The sequence below is a fragment of the Dendrobates tinctorius genome, unplaced genomic scaffold (assembly GCF_039654945.1).
Source record: "Dendrobates tinctorius isolate UK_male_01 unplaced genomic scaffold, ASM3965494v1 ptg000021l, whole genome shotgun sequence".
In the NCBI taxonomy this organism is placed as follows: Eukaryota; Metazoa; Chordata; class Amphibia; order Anura; family Dendrobatidae; genus Dendrobates; species Dendrobates tinctorius.
In genome coordinates, this window is record NW_027361689.1 from 18,484,551 (window position 1) to 18,501,966 (window position 17,416).

General features: G+C 45.1%; 1 protein-coding gene across 1 annotated transcript in view; it reads right to left on the bottom strand.

The window, feature by feature from the left end:
- The window catches only part of ROCK2 (Rho associated coiled-coil containing protein kinase 2), a 184,571-nt gene that overhangs the window by 82,505 nt on the left and 84,650 nt on the right, over positions 1-17,416 (bottom strand). Inside the window, exon 5 of the mRNA XM_073568234.1 lies at positions 14,728-14,988. Coding sequence (XP_073424335.1) covers positions 14,728-14,988 — 261 coding nt within the window. The remainder of the gene's footprint in view (positions 1-14,727; positions 14,989-17,416) is intronic.

Sequence of the window (17,416 nt, forward strand, 5' to 3'; positions counted from 1 at the left end):
AGTGGTTGGGCGAGAAGATGCAAGGAGCCTGCTTACTTCTTCTTCTGTGACTGGTTCAAAATCAGAGAGTGAGCTAGATGCAGTGGGGGAGGGAGGACAGTGCATGGTATGAGGTGGTTGGGAGATAATTTCCTGTCAGAGCTGGTCAATTTTTTCTTTGAAGTAATTGGCGTTGGAGAATTAGTAAGCTGCAAAAGGCCAAAGAGGAGGTTAGAGATAAAAGGTGAGTAGCAGATGGGGAGAGGGGAAGAGCAATGGGGATGTTGAAATCGCCCATGATGAGGGTAGGGATGTCACAGGAGAGAAAATGTGGAAGCCAAGTGTCAAAATGATCCAGGAACTGATGGGAGGGGCCGGGAGGACGATATACCACCGCCACTCGCATGGAGAAGTGGGTGTAGAGTCTGACGGCATGGACCTCAAAAGAAGGGAAGACAAGTGAGGGTACTTGAGGGATAGCCTGAAAGGTACATTTTGATGATAGGAGCAGACCAACGCCTCCACCTGCTCTATTGTCTGATCTTGGAGTATGAGAAAAGTGTAGTCCACCATATGAAAGAGCAGCAGCAGCGGTAGTGTCTGACTGCTGGATCCAGGTTTCAGTAAGAGCCAGAAGGTTAAGAGAATTAGAAAGGAAAAAGTCGTGAATGAAGGAGAGTTTGTTACACACTGATCGAGAATTCCAAAGGGCACAATTAAGAGAGACAGATGGCAGGTAGGGAATATTGATAAGATTAGAGGGGTTTCTGAGTGCAGCAGTTGGGGGGTTTGACTTTCTATACCATGGGGGACCAGGGTTGGGAACAATGTCTCCTGCGACTAGGAGAAGGAGGATAGAAAGAGTGAACAGATGGTTAAGTGATTTGTGAGAGCGTCTCTGATGTTGAATGGTGGGACTGAATGGATCTGTGCTGTGTAGCAATGTGAAAAGAGCGTGAGTGCTATACATAGGAGAGGAAAGGAGTGAGGGGCCAATATGGACGGAGTGTAGAGAGTTAATACCAGGGCGGTGGATGTGTGTAAATGCAGCGGCCAGGATATAAATTAGACAAATGCATATGGTAAATATTTGGGGTTGCCCAAATGTACTGGGAATAGATTTGTCTTACCTGTCTAACTGCCATGTTATAACTGCCAGCGTACTTTGATACATGTACTTAGATTACATGTAGATAAATGCCCCCCTGCATAAATGCCTTCCCCAGGCTAGCTCTGAATTTATAGAAGGCCACTTCTAAGATTTTCCTTTTTTTTTTTCTCTCCTTACTCGTTAGCAATCAAACTAAGTTAGGACAGCAGGACACAATACATGTATTTAGCAGATAAACAAGTGTCCAGGCCTACATGGATCATAAACCACTTTGAAAAGTTACTTGACCTCAATAGCATAAGGGGACAAGCAGTGTGAGTTGAAATAACTATATACCATTATATATGCTGCAAAGATGAATGATAGAGGTTGGACACATGCAGGATTCAGTGAAGTTGCTGGAAATAGTTAAATACCATTATATATGCTGCAAAGATGAATGATAGAGGTTGGACACATGCAGGATTCAGTGAAGTTGCTGGAAATGGTTAAATACATTATATATGCTGCAAAGATGAATGATAGAGGTTGGACACATGCAGCATTCAGTGAAGTTGCTGGAAATAGTTAAATACATTATATATGCTGCAAAGATGAATGATAGAGGTTGGACACATGCAGGATTCAGTGAAGTTGCTGGAAATAGTTAAATACCATTATATATGCTGCAAAGATGAATGATAGAGGTTGGACACACCCAGGATTCAGTGAAGTTGCTGAAAATAGTTAAATACATTATATATGCTGCAAAGATGAATGATAGAGGTTGGACACATGCAGCATTCAGTGAAGTTGCTGGAAATAGTTAAATACCTGTATGAAGAGAATAGATACTGCCTCAAGCCTTAAAAAGGTACCCCATGAGGGTTTTTTTGTTTTGTTTTAATCAGTAGTACACATGAAAATACCGGTAAGCAATTTTGAAAAACAACTTAGCAGAGAAATCTGCTTCTTTGTCCTCCTGGACTGATCTTTCATTCTTAATTCATAGGTAAAATCTGTATTCAGTGAAGTCAGGAGTTTCCCATTACTGGGATAGGAGGTGAGAGTTGGTGCTTTTAAAATTGTATGGAGAGGGGAGGAGCTAGAGGAAGCCAGACATTCCGCTGCAAGTTCTCCTGAAAAGGACAGTTATAGTTCTCTGTAGAAGTTTGAGCACCAACTGTCATCTCCTACCTCAGCAATGGAAAGTCTGTATTTACTGAAAACAGATTTTACCTGTGAATTGAGAATTTCACGCATGAAAGTTTAGACCAGGAGAAGAAAGAAGCAGATTTTTCTATAATAAGATATATTACAAAGTTTCTTATTTTCAGGTGAACAAATTATTTATGGGGATGTAAAAATGAAGTTAAAAAGGACTATTACATGTTAAATACACTGCTCAAAAAAATTAAAGGGAACCTTTAAATAACACAATGCAACTCAAAGTCAATCACACTTCTATGAAATTAACCTGGCACATCAATGCGAGCTGTGGCAAGAAGGGTAGCTGTGTGTCAGCACAGTGTCCAGAGCATGCAGCAGACAGGCCAGTACACTAGGATACATGGAGGGGGCCGTAGGAGGGCAACAACCCAGCAGCAGAACCGCTACCTCCTGTGTAAGGAGGAACAGGAGCAGCAGTGCCAGAGCCCTGCAAAATGACCTCCGGCAGGTCACTAAGATCCATGTGTCTGCTTAAACTGTCAGAACAGACTCCATGAGGGTGGTATGCAAGTGAGTGTTGGCTTACAGCCTAACACCATGCAAGGCGAGTCGCATTTGCCAGAGAACACCAAGATTGGCAGATTGACCATTGATGCCCTGTGCTCTTCACAGATGAAAGCAGGTTCACATTGAGCACGTGACTGACGTGACAGAATATGGAGACATCGAGGAGAACATTCTGATGCCTGCAACATCCTCCAGCATGACCGGTTTGGCAGTGGGTCAATAATGGTGTGGGAAGGCATTTCTCTGGAGGGCCGCACCGCCCTCCATGCGCTAGTCAGAGGTACCCTGACTGCCCTTTCTTAACGGGATGAGATCCTCAGACCCCTTCTGATACCATATGATGGTGCAATGGGCTCTGGGTTCCTTTTGATGCATGACAATGCTAGGTCTCATGTGGCTGAAGGTTGTCAGCAGTTCCTGCATGATGAGTACGTAGATGCTATAGACTGGCCTGTCCATTCTCTAGACCTGGGTCCAATCAAGCACATCTGGGACATCATGTCTCATTCTATCCACCAACATCACATTGCACCACAGACTGTGCAGGAGTTGACAGATGCTTTAAAGGGAACCTGTCACCAGGTTTTGCCGAAACGAGTTACGTCCATCACCTTTCAGGGCTTGTCTACAGCATTTTATAAGCCCCCAATCCGACCTGCAAGAAAAGAAAAATAACTTTTATTATACTCACCTGCAGGGCGATCCGGTCCAATGGATGTCGCAGGTCTTGGGTGCCAGGGAGCCATGAAGCAAGTGGCAGGGCAACATCGCAAGAAGATGGGAGGCGCCGAACTAAGACCAGCGACACTCATCGGACTGGACCATCCAGCAGGTGAGTATAATAAAACTTATTTTATTTCTCTTGCAGGTCGGATTGGGGGCTTATATACAGAATTATAGAATGCTGTAGATAAGCCCAGAAAGGCGGTGGCCGTAACTCTTATCGGCCAAACCTGATGACAGGTTGCCTTTTTATCTAGGTCTGGCAGGAGATCCCTCAGAAGAACAGCCGACACCTCATCAGGAGCATGTCCAGGCATTGTAGGGAGGTCATACAGGCACATGGTGGCTACACACAATACTGAGCATCTTTTCCTTGTCATGAGGCATTTCCACTGAAGTTAGATCAGCCTGTAATTTGATTTTTCACTTTGATTTTGTGTATCACTCCAAATTCAGACCTCCGTGGGATATTAATTTTTATTTACATTTGTCATTTTTATGGGGTTTTTCGTTGTCAACGCATCCCACTAATACAATTAATAAAGATTTGCAACTGGAATACTTAATTCATCGACATCTAGGATGTGGTATTTTAGTGTTCCCTTTATTTTTATGAGCATCGTATTTCCCAAGCCATAATACAAATCGTAGAGGTGACTGGAAGCTGTTGCCAGTGTCGTTCCTAATAATGGTGGAGTATACATGCACCTGAACGCTCCGTTTATACATCTGCATTTTTTTTCCTCCCCATCTTCTATGACCCATAACTTTTTTTTATTTTTCCCATCGACACAGGCGTATGAGGGCTGGGCTCTTTGGGATTTTTTGGAAGACGAGTTCTAGTGTTGAATGCTTTCTGGATTTTAGTTTGACAGTATTTATTAACCGGTAAAAAAACAGGAGACATCAGGATTCTCAAGGTCAGTACAATTACGATGATACCCAGACTCCTCTCTTCTTCTCGTCTGACTACATGCACTACCAACCCCATTCCCTCACATCTCCTCCAGTCTCTCTCTCTCCAGTAGTCACAACTCACCTAACTACAATTTTTCCCATCCTCCTTCAAACACTATCATTACTCCATTATTAAAGAAACCCGCTCTCGACCCATCCTGCACAAACAACTACAGACCAGTCTCCAATCTCCCCTTCACCACTAAACTTTTGGAGCGCCTAGTATACTCCCGCCTTACCTGTTACCTCTCCACTCACTCCCTCCTAGACCCTTCACAGTCCGGTTTCCGCCCCCTACATTCAACTGAAACTGCACTCAAAGTTACCAATGACCTTCTGACAGCAAAATGTAACGGTGACCACTCTCTGCTCATTCTTCTCGACCTTTCTGCAGCTTTCGACACTGTTGACCACCCTCTCCTACTCTCTAGGCTCCAGTCACTAGGCATTAAGGACACTGCTCTCTCCTGGTTCTCTTCCTTTCTCTCTGACAGCTCCTTCAGTGTTTTGTTCGCTGGCTCCACGTCATCTCCTCTTCCTCTCGCTGTCGGGGTACCTCAGGGCTCAGTCCTTGGCCCCCTTCTCTTCTCTCTCTACACGGCCCCAATTGAACAGACCATCAGCAGATTTGGCTTTCAGTACCATCTTTCTGCTGATGACACACAACTATACATGTCATCCCCGACCTTACCCCCGCTGTACTACAGAACGCCTGTGACTGTCTGTCCGCAGTCTCCAACATCATGTCCGCTCTCTATCTGAAACTCAACCTCTCCAAAACTGAACTTCTTCTGCACCCGCCGTCTACTAACCTCTCTAAATCTGACATTTCCCTCTCCGTGGGTGGCACCACAACAACACAGGCACGCTGTCTGGGCGTTATGTTTGACACCAATCTCTCCTTCACATCCCATATACAATCTCTTGCACTCCCTTGCCTCTTACACCTAAAGAACATCTCTAGAATCCACCCTTTTCTCATCATGGAAACAACAAAAACCCTCACTGTCGCATTGATCCACTCCCACCTGGACTAATGCAACGCTCTATTAATTGGGCTCCCCATTACTCAACTTTCCCCTCTCCAGTCCATACTTAATGCAGAAGCCAGGGTCATCCATCTGGCTAATCGGTACTCGGACACGTCCGCTCTTCGCCAATTGTTACACTGGTTGCCCATTCATTATAGGATCCAACTCAAAGTACTTGTTCTCACCCACAAAGCTCTCCACAGTGCAGCACCCCCCTACATCTCCTCCCTCATTTCTGTATCGGCCTAGCCGACTGCTGCGCTCTGCAAAAGACTTTCAACTAACCTCTGCACTAATCCGCACCTCCCACTCCCGACTCCAAGACTTCTCCCGCGCTGCGCCAATCCTCTGGAATGCTCTACCCCAAGAAATTAGGACTATCCACAATTTGCACAGTTTTAGGCGCGCCCTCAAAACACATCTGTTCACAGCAGCCTATCATGTTCACTAATCAAAGTCATTCTATGTGTAAGTGTGCATGTGTAGCCCATTCACTATATATCCCCCACTCCCTCAAGATGGCTGGACCATCATTGTAAATACTCCATTGTAAATACACACCTGTACTTTGAATCTCCCCCACGTCATTGTAGATTGTAAGCTCTCACCAGAAGGGTCGTCTTATTTTGTCTTTTTTTGCATTAATTATTGTATTGTTAATGTTATTTATGACTTGTGTTTTGAAACTGTTAAACTGTAAAGCGCTGCAGAATATATTGGCGCTATATAAGATTATTATTATTATACCCAAATTGCACAGATTTTTTATTTTAAATTACATCCACGATAAAAATAAATAAGTGTATAAAAAAAAAAAAAAAAAAAAGAAATTGGGCTTGTATTGCCATTTTCCAAGACCCATAACTTTTTTTATTTTTTTTTTTCTGTCAATGGAGCTGTGTGAGGGGTTACTTTTTACCTGCCGAGAGTGTAAAAGGATCTGTGGGAGGCTGCCAGAGTTCTCCTGCCGCTAATAAGTAAAAAATGTAATCTTTATATTTTTTTGGCATCAGCAGAAACAATAGTTTACACTACAGCTAGAGCCAAACACCACAAAAGGTGCGATGCCCAAACCATCCGCCATCTAGACACTTCCGCTGCCAGCGGAGTCATTCATTCACTGCAGACCTAGCGAATCGTTACTCATCACAAACCCATTTACCGAGACGACCAGGAGCTCGCATGGGGAATATTGACATTGGAGCGCACTCTCCCGGATAAATAAAAAGTCTTTGTTTCTCAAGACAACTGATATCCGCCGCTTATCTTGTAAAGCTTACCGCAACGCTGGCTGATCCAAGGGCACTGCCAGGCCGGGAATCAATAAAACCAAGTGCCAGCTTCTAGAAAAAGCAAGCGGTAGGACGGCGCGCCGCTGCTGTAAAGGCCTTTAACGCCTTGTTAAATGGCACTCATTCATTTATATGTTTGGGTTTAGCAAACAATTATTTCTTTTTTCCCATAAAAGTATATCAATCGTGGAAAAAGTAGACACACTGATTCTACTAAAGGGTTAATTATGTTAATTGTTGGCAAATAGCTATATATTTTTTTTATTCGTAGTTACATAACCGTGGCACATGAACAATATGCTTTATATAACAATATTTTGGCTCATCTTTCATCGTTTTTAAGAAATCTCAAGATGGAAGAGGCCAGGAGCCATTTGGTGAGCTGCATTTCTTGCTACATGTTCACAGATTTACCAGTGGAAAAGCCAAACTTCACATGCCACAAATGCAAGCTTGTGTCCCTGTTGGAGGAAAAGTTGCAAAATCTCGAAGAGAGGTTAGCTACGTTGAAGGTCATTAAGGAAGGTGAAGAGTTCTTGGACAGAGCAGAATTATCTCTTCATGTTACAGAAAGAGAAGAAATTCGAAGTGCACCTGAAGAAACAGAGGAATGGAGACATGTGACCCAGAGAAGCAGGAGGATCAGGAGGCAGTCAGCACCCATACTTCTCAGTAACCAGTACCAGGCTCTCACGCAGGAAAACGATGAAGAAATACATCAGGATAAGACTTTGCCAACAAACAGCAACCTTGTACGTCCTCAGAGTCCTCCTGGATGGAGAAAGAAAAATGTTGTGAAGAAGAAACGGAGAGTGGTGGTCATGGGGGATTCCCTGTTGAGAGGAACAGAGGCCGCTATCTGCAGACCGGATATAACTTCAAGAGAAATGTGCTGTCTTCCAGGTGCAAAAATTAAAGATGTGTCTGACAGGATATCAGGACTCTTCAGACCTACAGATGACTACCCATTCCTGCTACTACATGTGGGGACAAATGACACCGCAAGAAACGACCTGGAAACCATCTGCAGAGACTTTGAAGACTTAGGCAAGAAAGTGAAAGAACTGGGAGCGCAGGTGGTCTTCTCTTCCATCCTCCCAGTGGATGGCCATGGAACAAGGAGGTGGAATAAGATTCTGCAGGTGAACAACTGGCTACGTCGATGGTGCCGTCAGCAACTATTTGGATTTCTGGATTACGGAGTGAACTACTTATACGATGGACTACTTGCTAGAGATGGGGTGCACCTTACGAAGACTGGAAAGCAGGTATTTGGAAGTCGCCTTGCTACACTTGTAAGGAGAGCTTTAAACTAGAACAACGTGGGAAGGGAAGCAAAAGACCAGAAAAAGCCATACACCTGACAAATGCTATTGAGAACTCTGCTATTAGAAGTGGAAAGGAAGAACAAAGACGAAAGAATCTAATTAATAAAAATATTGGAGAAAGAGAAACCAATCACAAACTAAAATGTTTCTATACTAATGCACAAAGCATGGGCAACAAACAAGGAGAATTGGAACTACTAACACAGGAAAAGAAATATGATGTCATTGGAATCACTGAAACTTGGTGGGACAATACACATGATTGGAATACAAGACTAGAAGGATACAACTTATTTGCAAGAAACAGACTTGATAAACGAGGAGGGGGTGTTGCATTGTATGTTAGAAACGCGTATATCTGCACAGAGATTGAAGCTTCAGAGACTGGGAGTTCTGTGGAAACTGTTTGGGTAAGAATACAAGGACAGAACAATGGAAAGGACACCATTGTAGGCATTTACTACAGGCCGCCTGTGCAAGCTGAAGATATGGATGAACTCTTTATGCATCAAATGGCCAAGTTCTCCAAAAAATATGACATAGTTGTCATGGGAGATTTCAACTATCCAGACATTTGTTGGGAATCTCTCTCAGGCAAAACTAACAGGTCAAGGAAATTCTTATCCTCTCTTGCTGACAACTTTATCTTCCAAAAGGTAAGGGAGAAAACAAGGGGAACTGCTACCTTGGATCTAATTCTTATAAACAGGGAGGAAATGGCTGGGACCCTAGGAGGTAGCGACCATGCTATTTTAGAATTTTGGATAACTAGAGGCGGAAGACCTGTGAAGACTCAGACGTCAAGGTTAGATTTCAGAAAGGCAGATTTTAAGGGATTCAGAAAAAGAATTGGAGGGATCCAATGGCTGGATATCCTTAAAGACAAAAATGTCCAGGAAGGATGGGAAATCTTGAAAAATGAAATTCTCAAAGCACAGTTGTTAACAATTCCGAAAAGAGGGAAGAATAGGAAACCTTTAAGGAAACCAGGATGGATGAACACAGAACTTAAGCACATGCTAAAAAGGAAGAAAAAAATGTTTATAAAATGGAAAGAGGGAGGCATATCTAAAGAAGAATATAATGCTGTCTGCAGAACCTGCAGGGCACAAATCAGATTATCTAAAGCTGAAAATGAATTGAGGCTTGCAAGAGATGTCAAAAGCAATAATAAAGGATTTTGGGGATATGTCAAAAGTAAAAGAAAAGTCAAAGATGCTATAGGATTTTTACAGGATGAAAATGATGAAATGGTAAGACAGGATGTTGAGAAGGCTGAACTTTTAAATTCCTATTTTGCATCTGTTTTCTCTCAGAAAGGAAATGTAACATCAACTGTTATTCACTGTCCTATTAAGGGAATAGAAGAATCCAGGATATCTATAAACAGAAAGATAGTGAGGAAACACTTAGCTAACCTAAATGAATTCAAGTCTCCAGGTCCAGATGAATTACACCCCAGAGTACTGAAGGAGATACCAGAAGAAATTTTTGAACCCCTCTCCATAATCTTTGAAAATTCTTGGAGAACAGGAGAAGTGCCAGAAGACTGGAGAAGAGCAAATGTTGTTCCTATCTTCAAAAAGGGGAAGAAGCTGGACCCAGGCAACTATAGGCCGGTGAGTCTGACTTCTATACCAGGAAAGATCTTTGAACAAATTATTAAACAACATGTATGTCAATACCTGGATAAGAATGAAGTGATTAAGCAGAGTCAGCATGGGTTTGTAACTAATAAGTCATGTCAGACTAATTTAATTTCCTTCTATGACGGTATTACTGATTGGGTGGATCAAGGAAATGCTGTAGATATAGTATATCTTGACTTCAGCAAAGCATTTGACAAAGTCTCTCATACAATCCTTACTGAAAAAATGACTAAGTATGGAATGGACAAGGCAACTGTTAGGTGGATTCATAACTGGCTTAGTGATCGGACCCAAAGAGTGGTCGTAAATGGCTGCACATCCAGTTGGAAGAATGTCTCAAGTGGGGTACCACAGGGCTCTGTCCTGGGCCCTGTATTGTTCAACATCTTTATCAACGATTTAGATGAAGGAATTGAGGGTAAACTGATTAAATTTGCTGATGACACAAAGCTAGGAGGGATAGCTAATACTAGAGAAGAGAGAGAGAGGATTCAAAAAGATTTAAATAAACTGGAGAAGTGGGCAGCAACTAACAGAATGGTTTTTAACAGGGAGAAATGCAAAGTACTACATCTGGGCAATAAAAATGAAAAAAGCATATATAGAATGGGAGGAATAGGGCTAAGTGACAGCACATGTGAAAAAGACTTGGGTATACTAATAGATCACAGACTGAAAATGAGTCAACAGTGTGATGCAGCAGCAAAAAAGGCAAATGCAATTCTAGGATGTATTAACAGAAGCATACAGTCTAGATCACGTGAAGTCATTATTTCCCTCTATTCCTCTTTGGTCAGACCTCATCTGGAATATTGTGTCCAGTTTTGGGCACCACATTTTAAAAAAGACATCAACAAACTGGAGCAAGTTCAGAAAAGAGCGACCAGAATGGTGACCGGTCTGCAAACCCTGTCTTATGAGGAAAGGTTGCAGGATTTGGGAATGTTTAGTTTGCAAAAGAGAAGACTGAGAGGAGACTTAATAGCTGTCTACAAATATCTAAAGGGCTGTCACATTGTAGAAGGATCAACTTTATTCTCATTTGCACAAGGAAAGACTAGAGGCAATGGGATGAAACTGAATGGGAGGAGACACAGATTAGATATTAGAAAAAACTTTTTGACAGTTAGAGTGATCAATGAGTGGAACAGGCTGCCACGAGAAGTGGTGAGCTCTCCTTCAATGGAAGTCTTCAAACAGAGGCTGGACAGACATCTGACTGGGATGATTTAGCGAATCCTGCATTGAGCAGGGGGTTGGACCAGATGGCCCAGGAGGTCCCTTCCAACTCTACGATTCTATGATTCTATCCTTTAATGGGAACGAGTCAGTAGGTGGAAAGTGCACAGTTTTTACTCTGATTATATTCCTGCCACTTTCCTGAGTATTCAGTTCTTTGGTTTGTTTTTCTTAAATCTGCCATATGGTTCCAGCGAACCATAGTTTAGAAGCTTAAAGACACACCCACAGAGCATCCTGCGAGCCACGCCCCCAGAGCATCCTGTGAGCCACGCCCCCAGAGCATCTGCGAGCCACGCCCCCAGAGCATTCAGCGAGCCACACCCACAGAAAAACCTGCGAGCCACGCCCACAGAAAATCCTGTGAGTCACGCCCCAGAAAATCCTGCCAGACACGCTCCCAGAGAATCCTGCCAGCCACGCCCCCAGAGAAGCCTGCCAGCCACGCTCTCAGAGAATCCTGCCAGCCACGCCCCCAGAGAATCCTGCCAGCCACGCCCCCAGAGAATCCTGCCAGCCACTTTCCCTTCGGAAAGACCAAATTATCTATAAATAAAAAGGCTAGTGTCTCTGGAACTGTATGTCAGATTTAAAAAAAAACAAAAACCAGCATAGTCATGAGGACAAAGGGTATAAAAGAAGAGCAAAAACTGGTCAGTTTTGACCTAATGACAGGTCCTCCTTAAAGGATCGTTTCATCTCTTTTCTAGGTAGACAGATGTTTAACTTCTCAACTTCTGCTGGCATAATCAGCCAATCCCAGAGCAATCAACTGACTGTCCCCCACGGCTATCAATTTAGAAGGGTTCTCTGCTTTGGATGATCCCTAAATGTTAGAAGGGTCTCTCACAGATCACAATGCACTGACTCCAGTGACCAATGAAACCTGGCAGTAAGTGCTTCATTTCCCTGCAGCTCCACCATAAGGGAAAAGCATTACACAGTGCCTATTCATATCAATGAGAAGGCGTCCTCCAGAGAAAGACTAACTGGTTCTTCCTCTGACCAACAGATGAGGATCCTGAACAGAGGACTCTGTCCCTTCCATTAAGGAAGAAATCTCTAATCAGGAACATGGAACAATATGCAACAAAACATAGAAGGATTGTAATCCAGGAACGAAAAATAGGTTAAAATTCCAAATTTATTCATAGAAACCCAATAAAAAGTACAGACGGAAAAAAAGAGAATCCTAAAAACCATTTTGAAACTTACAAATCCTTAACCATAGGACTTACTCGTTACCGTATCTATGAGTAAGGACTTGTTACAGCTCGAAACGCATAAGATATCAAGATGCTATTGGATTCCCTTTTTACTACATGTACATTTTAATGGACTTCTTGGAATAAATTTGGAATGTTATTTTTTGGAGCCAGATTACCATCCTTCCTATATTCTACAACCCAATATTAAACCGGTGCACACCAGCAATTTATTTCTTTTTATTTAACGCCGATTGATGGATTGTGTGAAAAAAAAAAAAAACATCTCAGAGAGAAATGTTTTTTTTTAAATCAATGAAAATACGAGAATATCAATGGAAGATATGAAACATAATGCCCGGACTCCGCTCCCTCCATTGTCTATGGGACTGCTAGAGTTGGCCGAGCAGCACTTTGAGAGAACAGTATGGAGGAGAGATCAGAAAAACATGGCTGCTTTCTTCCAGAAATAGCGCCACGCCTGTCCACAGGTTGTGCACGGTACTGCAGTTCAGCATCGGTCTTCAGTGGAAAGGTGAGGCATTTGTTCATGGGAAAAAGCAGCCATATTTTTCCAATGCTGCACAGTTCCTTCTCTTCACTATTAATACGGCAACTGAAAAATACTTCAGACTAGGAGCAAACTAAAAACAAGAAGCCGAGAAAACGCATCCAGAATAAGCCAGCGTCATTCTAACATACAGTTGTTATTCCACTAGATGACCACTAGCTGGCGGCAGAAGCTCCGCCGTCCTCACCATTTCATCAGACGCCGGGGCTGCACTTCCCAACAACAATCCCTAAAATATTCTATTCATTGAGCTCATTCCACACTCCTATATCCTGCTCCTATATGGCAACATCCAAGCGATCCGGAGCGCTGCCTGGCACATTCTGTACTCCGAGCCCTCAGGAGCGGAAGCAGCGACTGTGACGGCTCCAGGAAGAATTTAATACAGGTCTCTGGCATCTGCGTCTGGAATGCCCATAGACTGAGGCTTCATTGTGACACAGGGGTGGGGGGGATCATACCAGCAAAACCCCGACATGTAAAGATTAGGAAACCAGCCAGCAATTAGCTTCTATCAAAACTGCGGCAAGAGCGCTACTACAGACAAATGGCGTGCGGCAGGAGGCGTGCTAGAGGCGTGCGGCAGAGGCATGCTAGAGGCGTGCGGCAGAGGCATGCTAGAGGTGTGCGACAGGAGGCGTGCGGCAGAGGCATGCTAGAGGTGTGCGACAGGAGGCGTGCGGCAGAGGCGTGCTAGAGGCGTGCGGCAGAGGAATGCTAGAGGTGTGTGGCAGAGGCGTGCTAGAGGCGTGCGGCAGAGGAATGCTAGAGGTGTGCAACAGGAGGCGTGCGGCAGAGGCATGCTAGAGGCGTGCGACAGGAGGCGTGTGGCAGAGGCATGCTAGAGGCGTGCAGCAGAGGCATGCTAGAGGCGTGCGACAGGAGGCGTGCGGCAGAGGCATGCTAGAGGTGTGCTGCAGGAAGCATGCGGCAGAGGCATGCTAGAGGCGTGCTGCAGGAAGCATGCGGCAGAGGCATGCTAGAGGCGTGCGGCAGAGGCATGCTAGAGGCGTGCGGCAGGAAGCATGCGGCAGAGGCATGCTAGAGGCGTGCGGCAGAGGCATGCTAGAGGCGTGCGGCAGAGGCATGCTAGAGGCGTGCTGCAGGAAGCATGCGGCAGAGGCATGCTAGAGGCGTGCTGCAGGAAGCATGCGGCAGAGGCATGCTAGAGGCGTGCTGCAGGAAGCATGCGGCAGAGGCATGCTAGAGGCGTGCGGCAGAGGCATGCTAGAGGCGTGCGGCAGGAAGCATGCGGCAGAGGCATGCTAGAGGCGTGCGGCAGGAAGCATGCGGCAGAGGCATGCTAGTGGCGTGCTGCAGGAAGCATGCGGCAGAGGCATGCTAGAGGTGTGCGGCAGGAGGCGGGCAGCAGAGGCATGCTAGAAGTGTGTGGCAGAGGCATGCTAGGTGTGCGGCAGGAGGCATGCAGCACAGACAAGCTAGAGGTGTACGACAGGAGGCGTGCGGCAGAAGCATGTTAGAGGCGTGCGAAAGGAGGCGTGTGGAAGAGGCATGCTGCAGGAGGCATGCGGCAGAGGCATGCTAGGGGTGTGCGGTAGAGGCATGCGGCAAGAGGCATGCGGCAGAGGTGTGCTACAGAGCTAAACATTAGGAGACAGATAACGAATCCACACAATGTAAAGAGGCCCAAAATCTGTGATTATTGACTAAAGTTGGGTGATGTCAGCTCTGAAGCACATAGAATAGTAAATGCAGCTCGGAATAATAACAGGAGATTCTTTAAAAATATAATTTGTAAATCGATGCCCAACAGGGCTGATCGCTAATATGAGTGCCATTATAATTTAGTCTTACACCGGGGTGTAAATTGCAGCAAGTGGGTGGGACGCCTCTGTGCCCCCAGCATTGCAGTCATGTCAGTGGGAAGTCACACAATTGTTGCAGATGAAGAGTCTCTTTACTTACTTCATCCATCTTCATACAGGTGCCGAAGTCAGCCAGCTTCAGGTGGCCATGTTTGTCCAGCAGCATGTTGTCCGGCTTGACGTCTCGGTGGATCAAACCCATGGAGTGAATGGCGTCAAGGGCCAGGACCACCTCAGCGGTATAGAATTTGGCCCACTTTTCAGGTACATCGTAGTTGCTCATCAGGTTGACGAGGTCTCCCCCGGGCATGTACTCCATCACCATGTACAGATACTTGTCATCTTGGAAGGCACAATTCAGCTGTGAGACACAACAAAGTCCTCAGTACGACACACACACAAGAAGTGGTAGCACACACAGCAGACGCCCTGGGCAGATTCCTCAATGTTTTCATCACAGAATTCTAGAATAAAACTTTGAAACGTTGCAAAATTTAGGCACCAAAATTTTGCGACTATTGGAGTCTACGTACCAGTATCTCCCACCTCCGCGGAAATGGTCAGAGCTGGGGCCGGGAGTGTGGTGACTGCAGCTCATCACATTCATCAAGATCGTCTGGGTTCGCTACGCCACAAATCTGACTCCAGCAGGGACTGGAGTAGGATTTGTTGCGAGGCACACACCACTCGTCTGATGCCTCCTCAAGAGCGTCTGATTCCAGCAGCCCCATTGTCAACATTGGCCTGAACACCACGGGTCTTGGTTAATCTGGCCCTTAGAGTGTGCGCCTCTTCATGAATCAGGAGAGCCAGATGAGCAGCTTGCAACGCGCCATAAATCCTACTCCAGTCCCTGCTGGAGGAAGAATTGTGCTGCCACCTGACATGATTTGGACAAGCGACAGTCACCACACCGGGACTCAAGCTCTGCCGAAAAGTAGTAAAAGCACTATAAGTTGCAATATTTATCCGCCTACACTTTGCGACTTTTCACATCGTTTTTAGATTTCTAGCGTCAGTGTGCAGTGAAAAAACGGGGTGCAGCACTAATCCAGCACAGAAAAGCAATGGGAATATCCCCACTGACCATAAAGGGCGCACCGCCAAACCATTCATTCTCTATGCTTATATCAGACCTATTCATAGCTTTAAAACCTGGTACAACCCCTTTAATGGTGGCTTTCACAATAACAGCACAGTGATTTTCCACTAAAGAGAATAACAGGGACTTGTATTTTCCAATCTGAAGGCAACCCAGCGATAAGCATTATTAAACAACCACTTAAAGGGAATGTGTCGCAAAAAAAAAAAAGATCCTACTGATTAAAGGTAATCTATCATCAGGCTTTTACCAAGAGATCTGAGAGCAAGCATGATGTAGAGGTTTGGAGATCCTGATTCCAGCGATGTGTGTCTTATTGGGCTGCTTGCTGCATTTTAGATAGAATCCCTGTTTTCTCTGCTGCAGATCTCAGGATGCTGAGCTGTGTATAATCCCGCCCCTTACCGCTGATTGACAGTTTGCCAAGGATGTACACAGAAAGCTGCCAATCGGTGATGACGACTGGGTTAGGCTGGTTTCACATTAGCGTTTTTTTAGCGCAGCGCATTGTGCGCGTCCATGCGCCCCTATGTTTAACATGGCAGGCGCATGGTCTAGAGATTGCACGCGCACGTATGCGTTTTCGTGCCCATGCGCTTTTTTGTAGTGTGCGCCTAGGCGCGCCCGACGCAACCTGTTGCATTTTTGGGTCCGTCCAACAGCGTAAAACAACGCATGCGCACGCTAGCGCACGGAATGTGCAAAAATAACACATTGCAGTCTATGGGAACGCGGGTGTGCGCATGCACATGCGCACGCCTGCGTTTGAAATCGTATGCGTTTTAAGAGTTAACATAGCTACAAACTGGTTAAAACGCATGGGCCTAAAAAAACACAAACGCATGCAAAACGCATAATGCAGTTTTTTTGCATGCGTTTCTATTGCGCATGAAGCGCAGCGCAAAAAAACGCTAATGTGAAAATAGCCTTACACAGATTAGCTTGACTGTCTTGCATGTGGCATTTAGTCCTACAGTGATAATCTCCTCCTGATAATACACTGATTGTATTGAAACATGGATTTTTGTGAGTACTCACCGTAAAATCCTTTTCTCCGAGACGCTCATTGGGGGACACAGAGACTGTGGGTGTGTGCTACTGCCGTCTGGAGGCTGACACTTGGCATACAAAAAACAAGTTAGCTCCTCCTCCGCCGCATACACCCTCGCCCCGATAGCGGGCGGAAACCAGTTTAGTGCAAAAGCAGTAGGAGAACATCCAAAAATTAGCCTTAACGCAGAAAATCATATGTCTGAAAAAGGACCACCCTACATTAAATAAGGAATTATACTAATTATATAAACAAGAGCCAACTGGCTATCAGGGTGGGTGCTGTGTCCCCCAATGAGCGTCTCGGAGAAAAGGATTTTACGGTGAGTACTCACAAAAATCCATGTTTCTCCTTCGTCTCATTGGGGGACACAGAGACTGTGGGACGTCCTAAAGCAGTCCCTGGGTGGGAGGACAACTCACCGATCCAAGCCGCATGCCCTCCTGTCTAAAGGTGTGCCACTGCTGCTTGGAGAATTTACCTACCCAGACTCGCATCCGACGAGGCCTGAGTATGCACATTGTAATGCTTACAAAAAGAGTGCAGGCTGGACCAGGTTGCTGCTTTGCATACCTGCTCTGCCGAAGCCTGGTGCCGAAGCGCCCACTGCCCGAGTAGAGTGCGCCCCTATCCCTG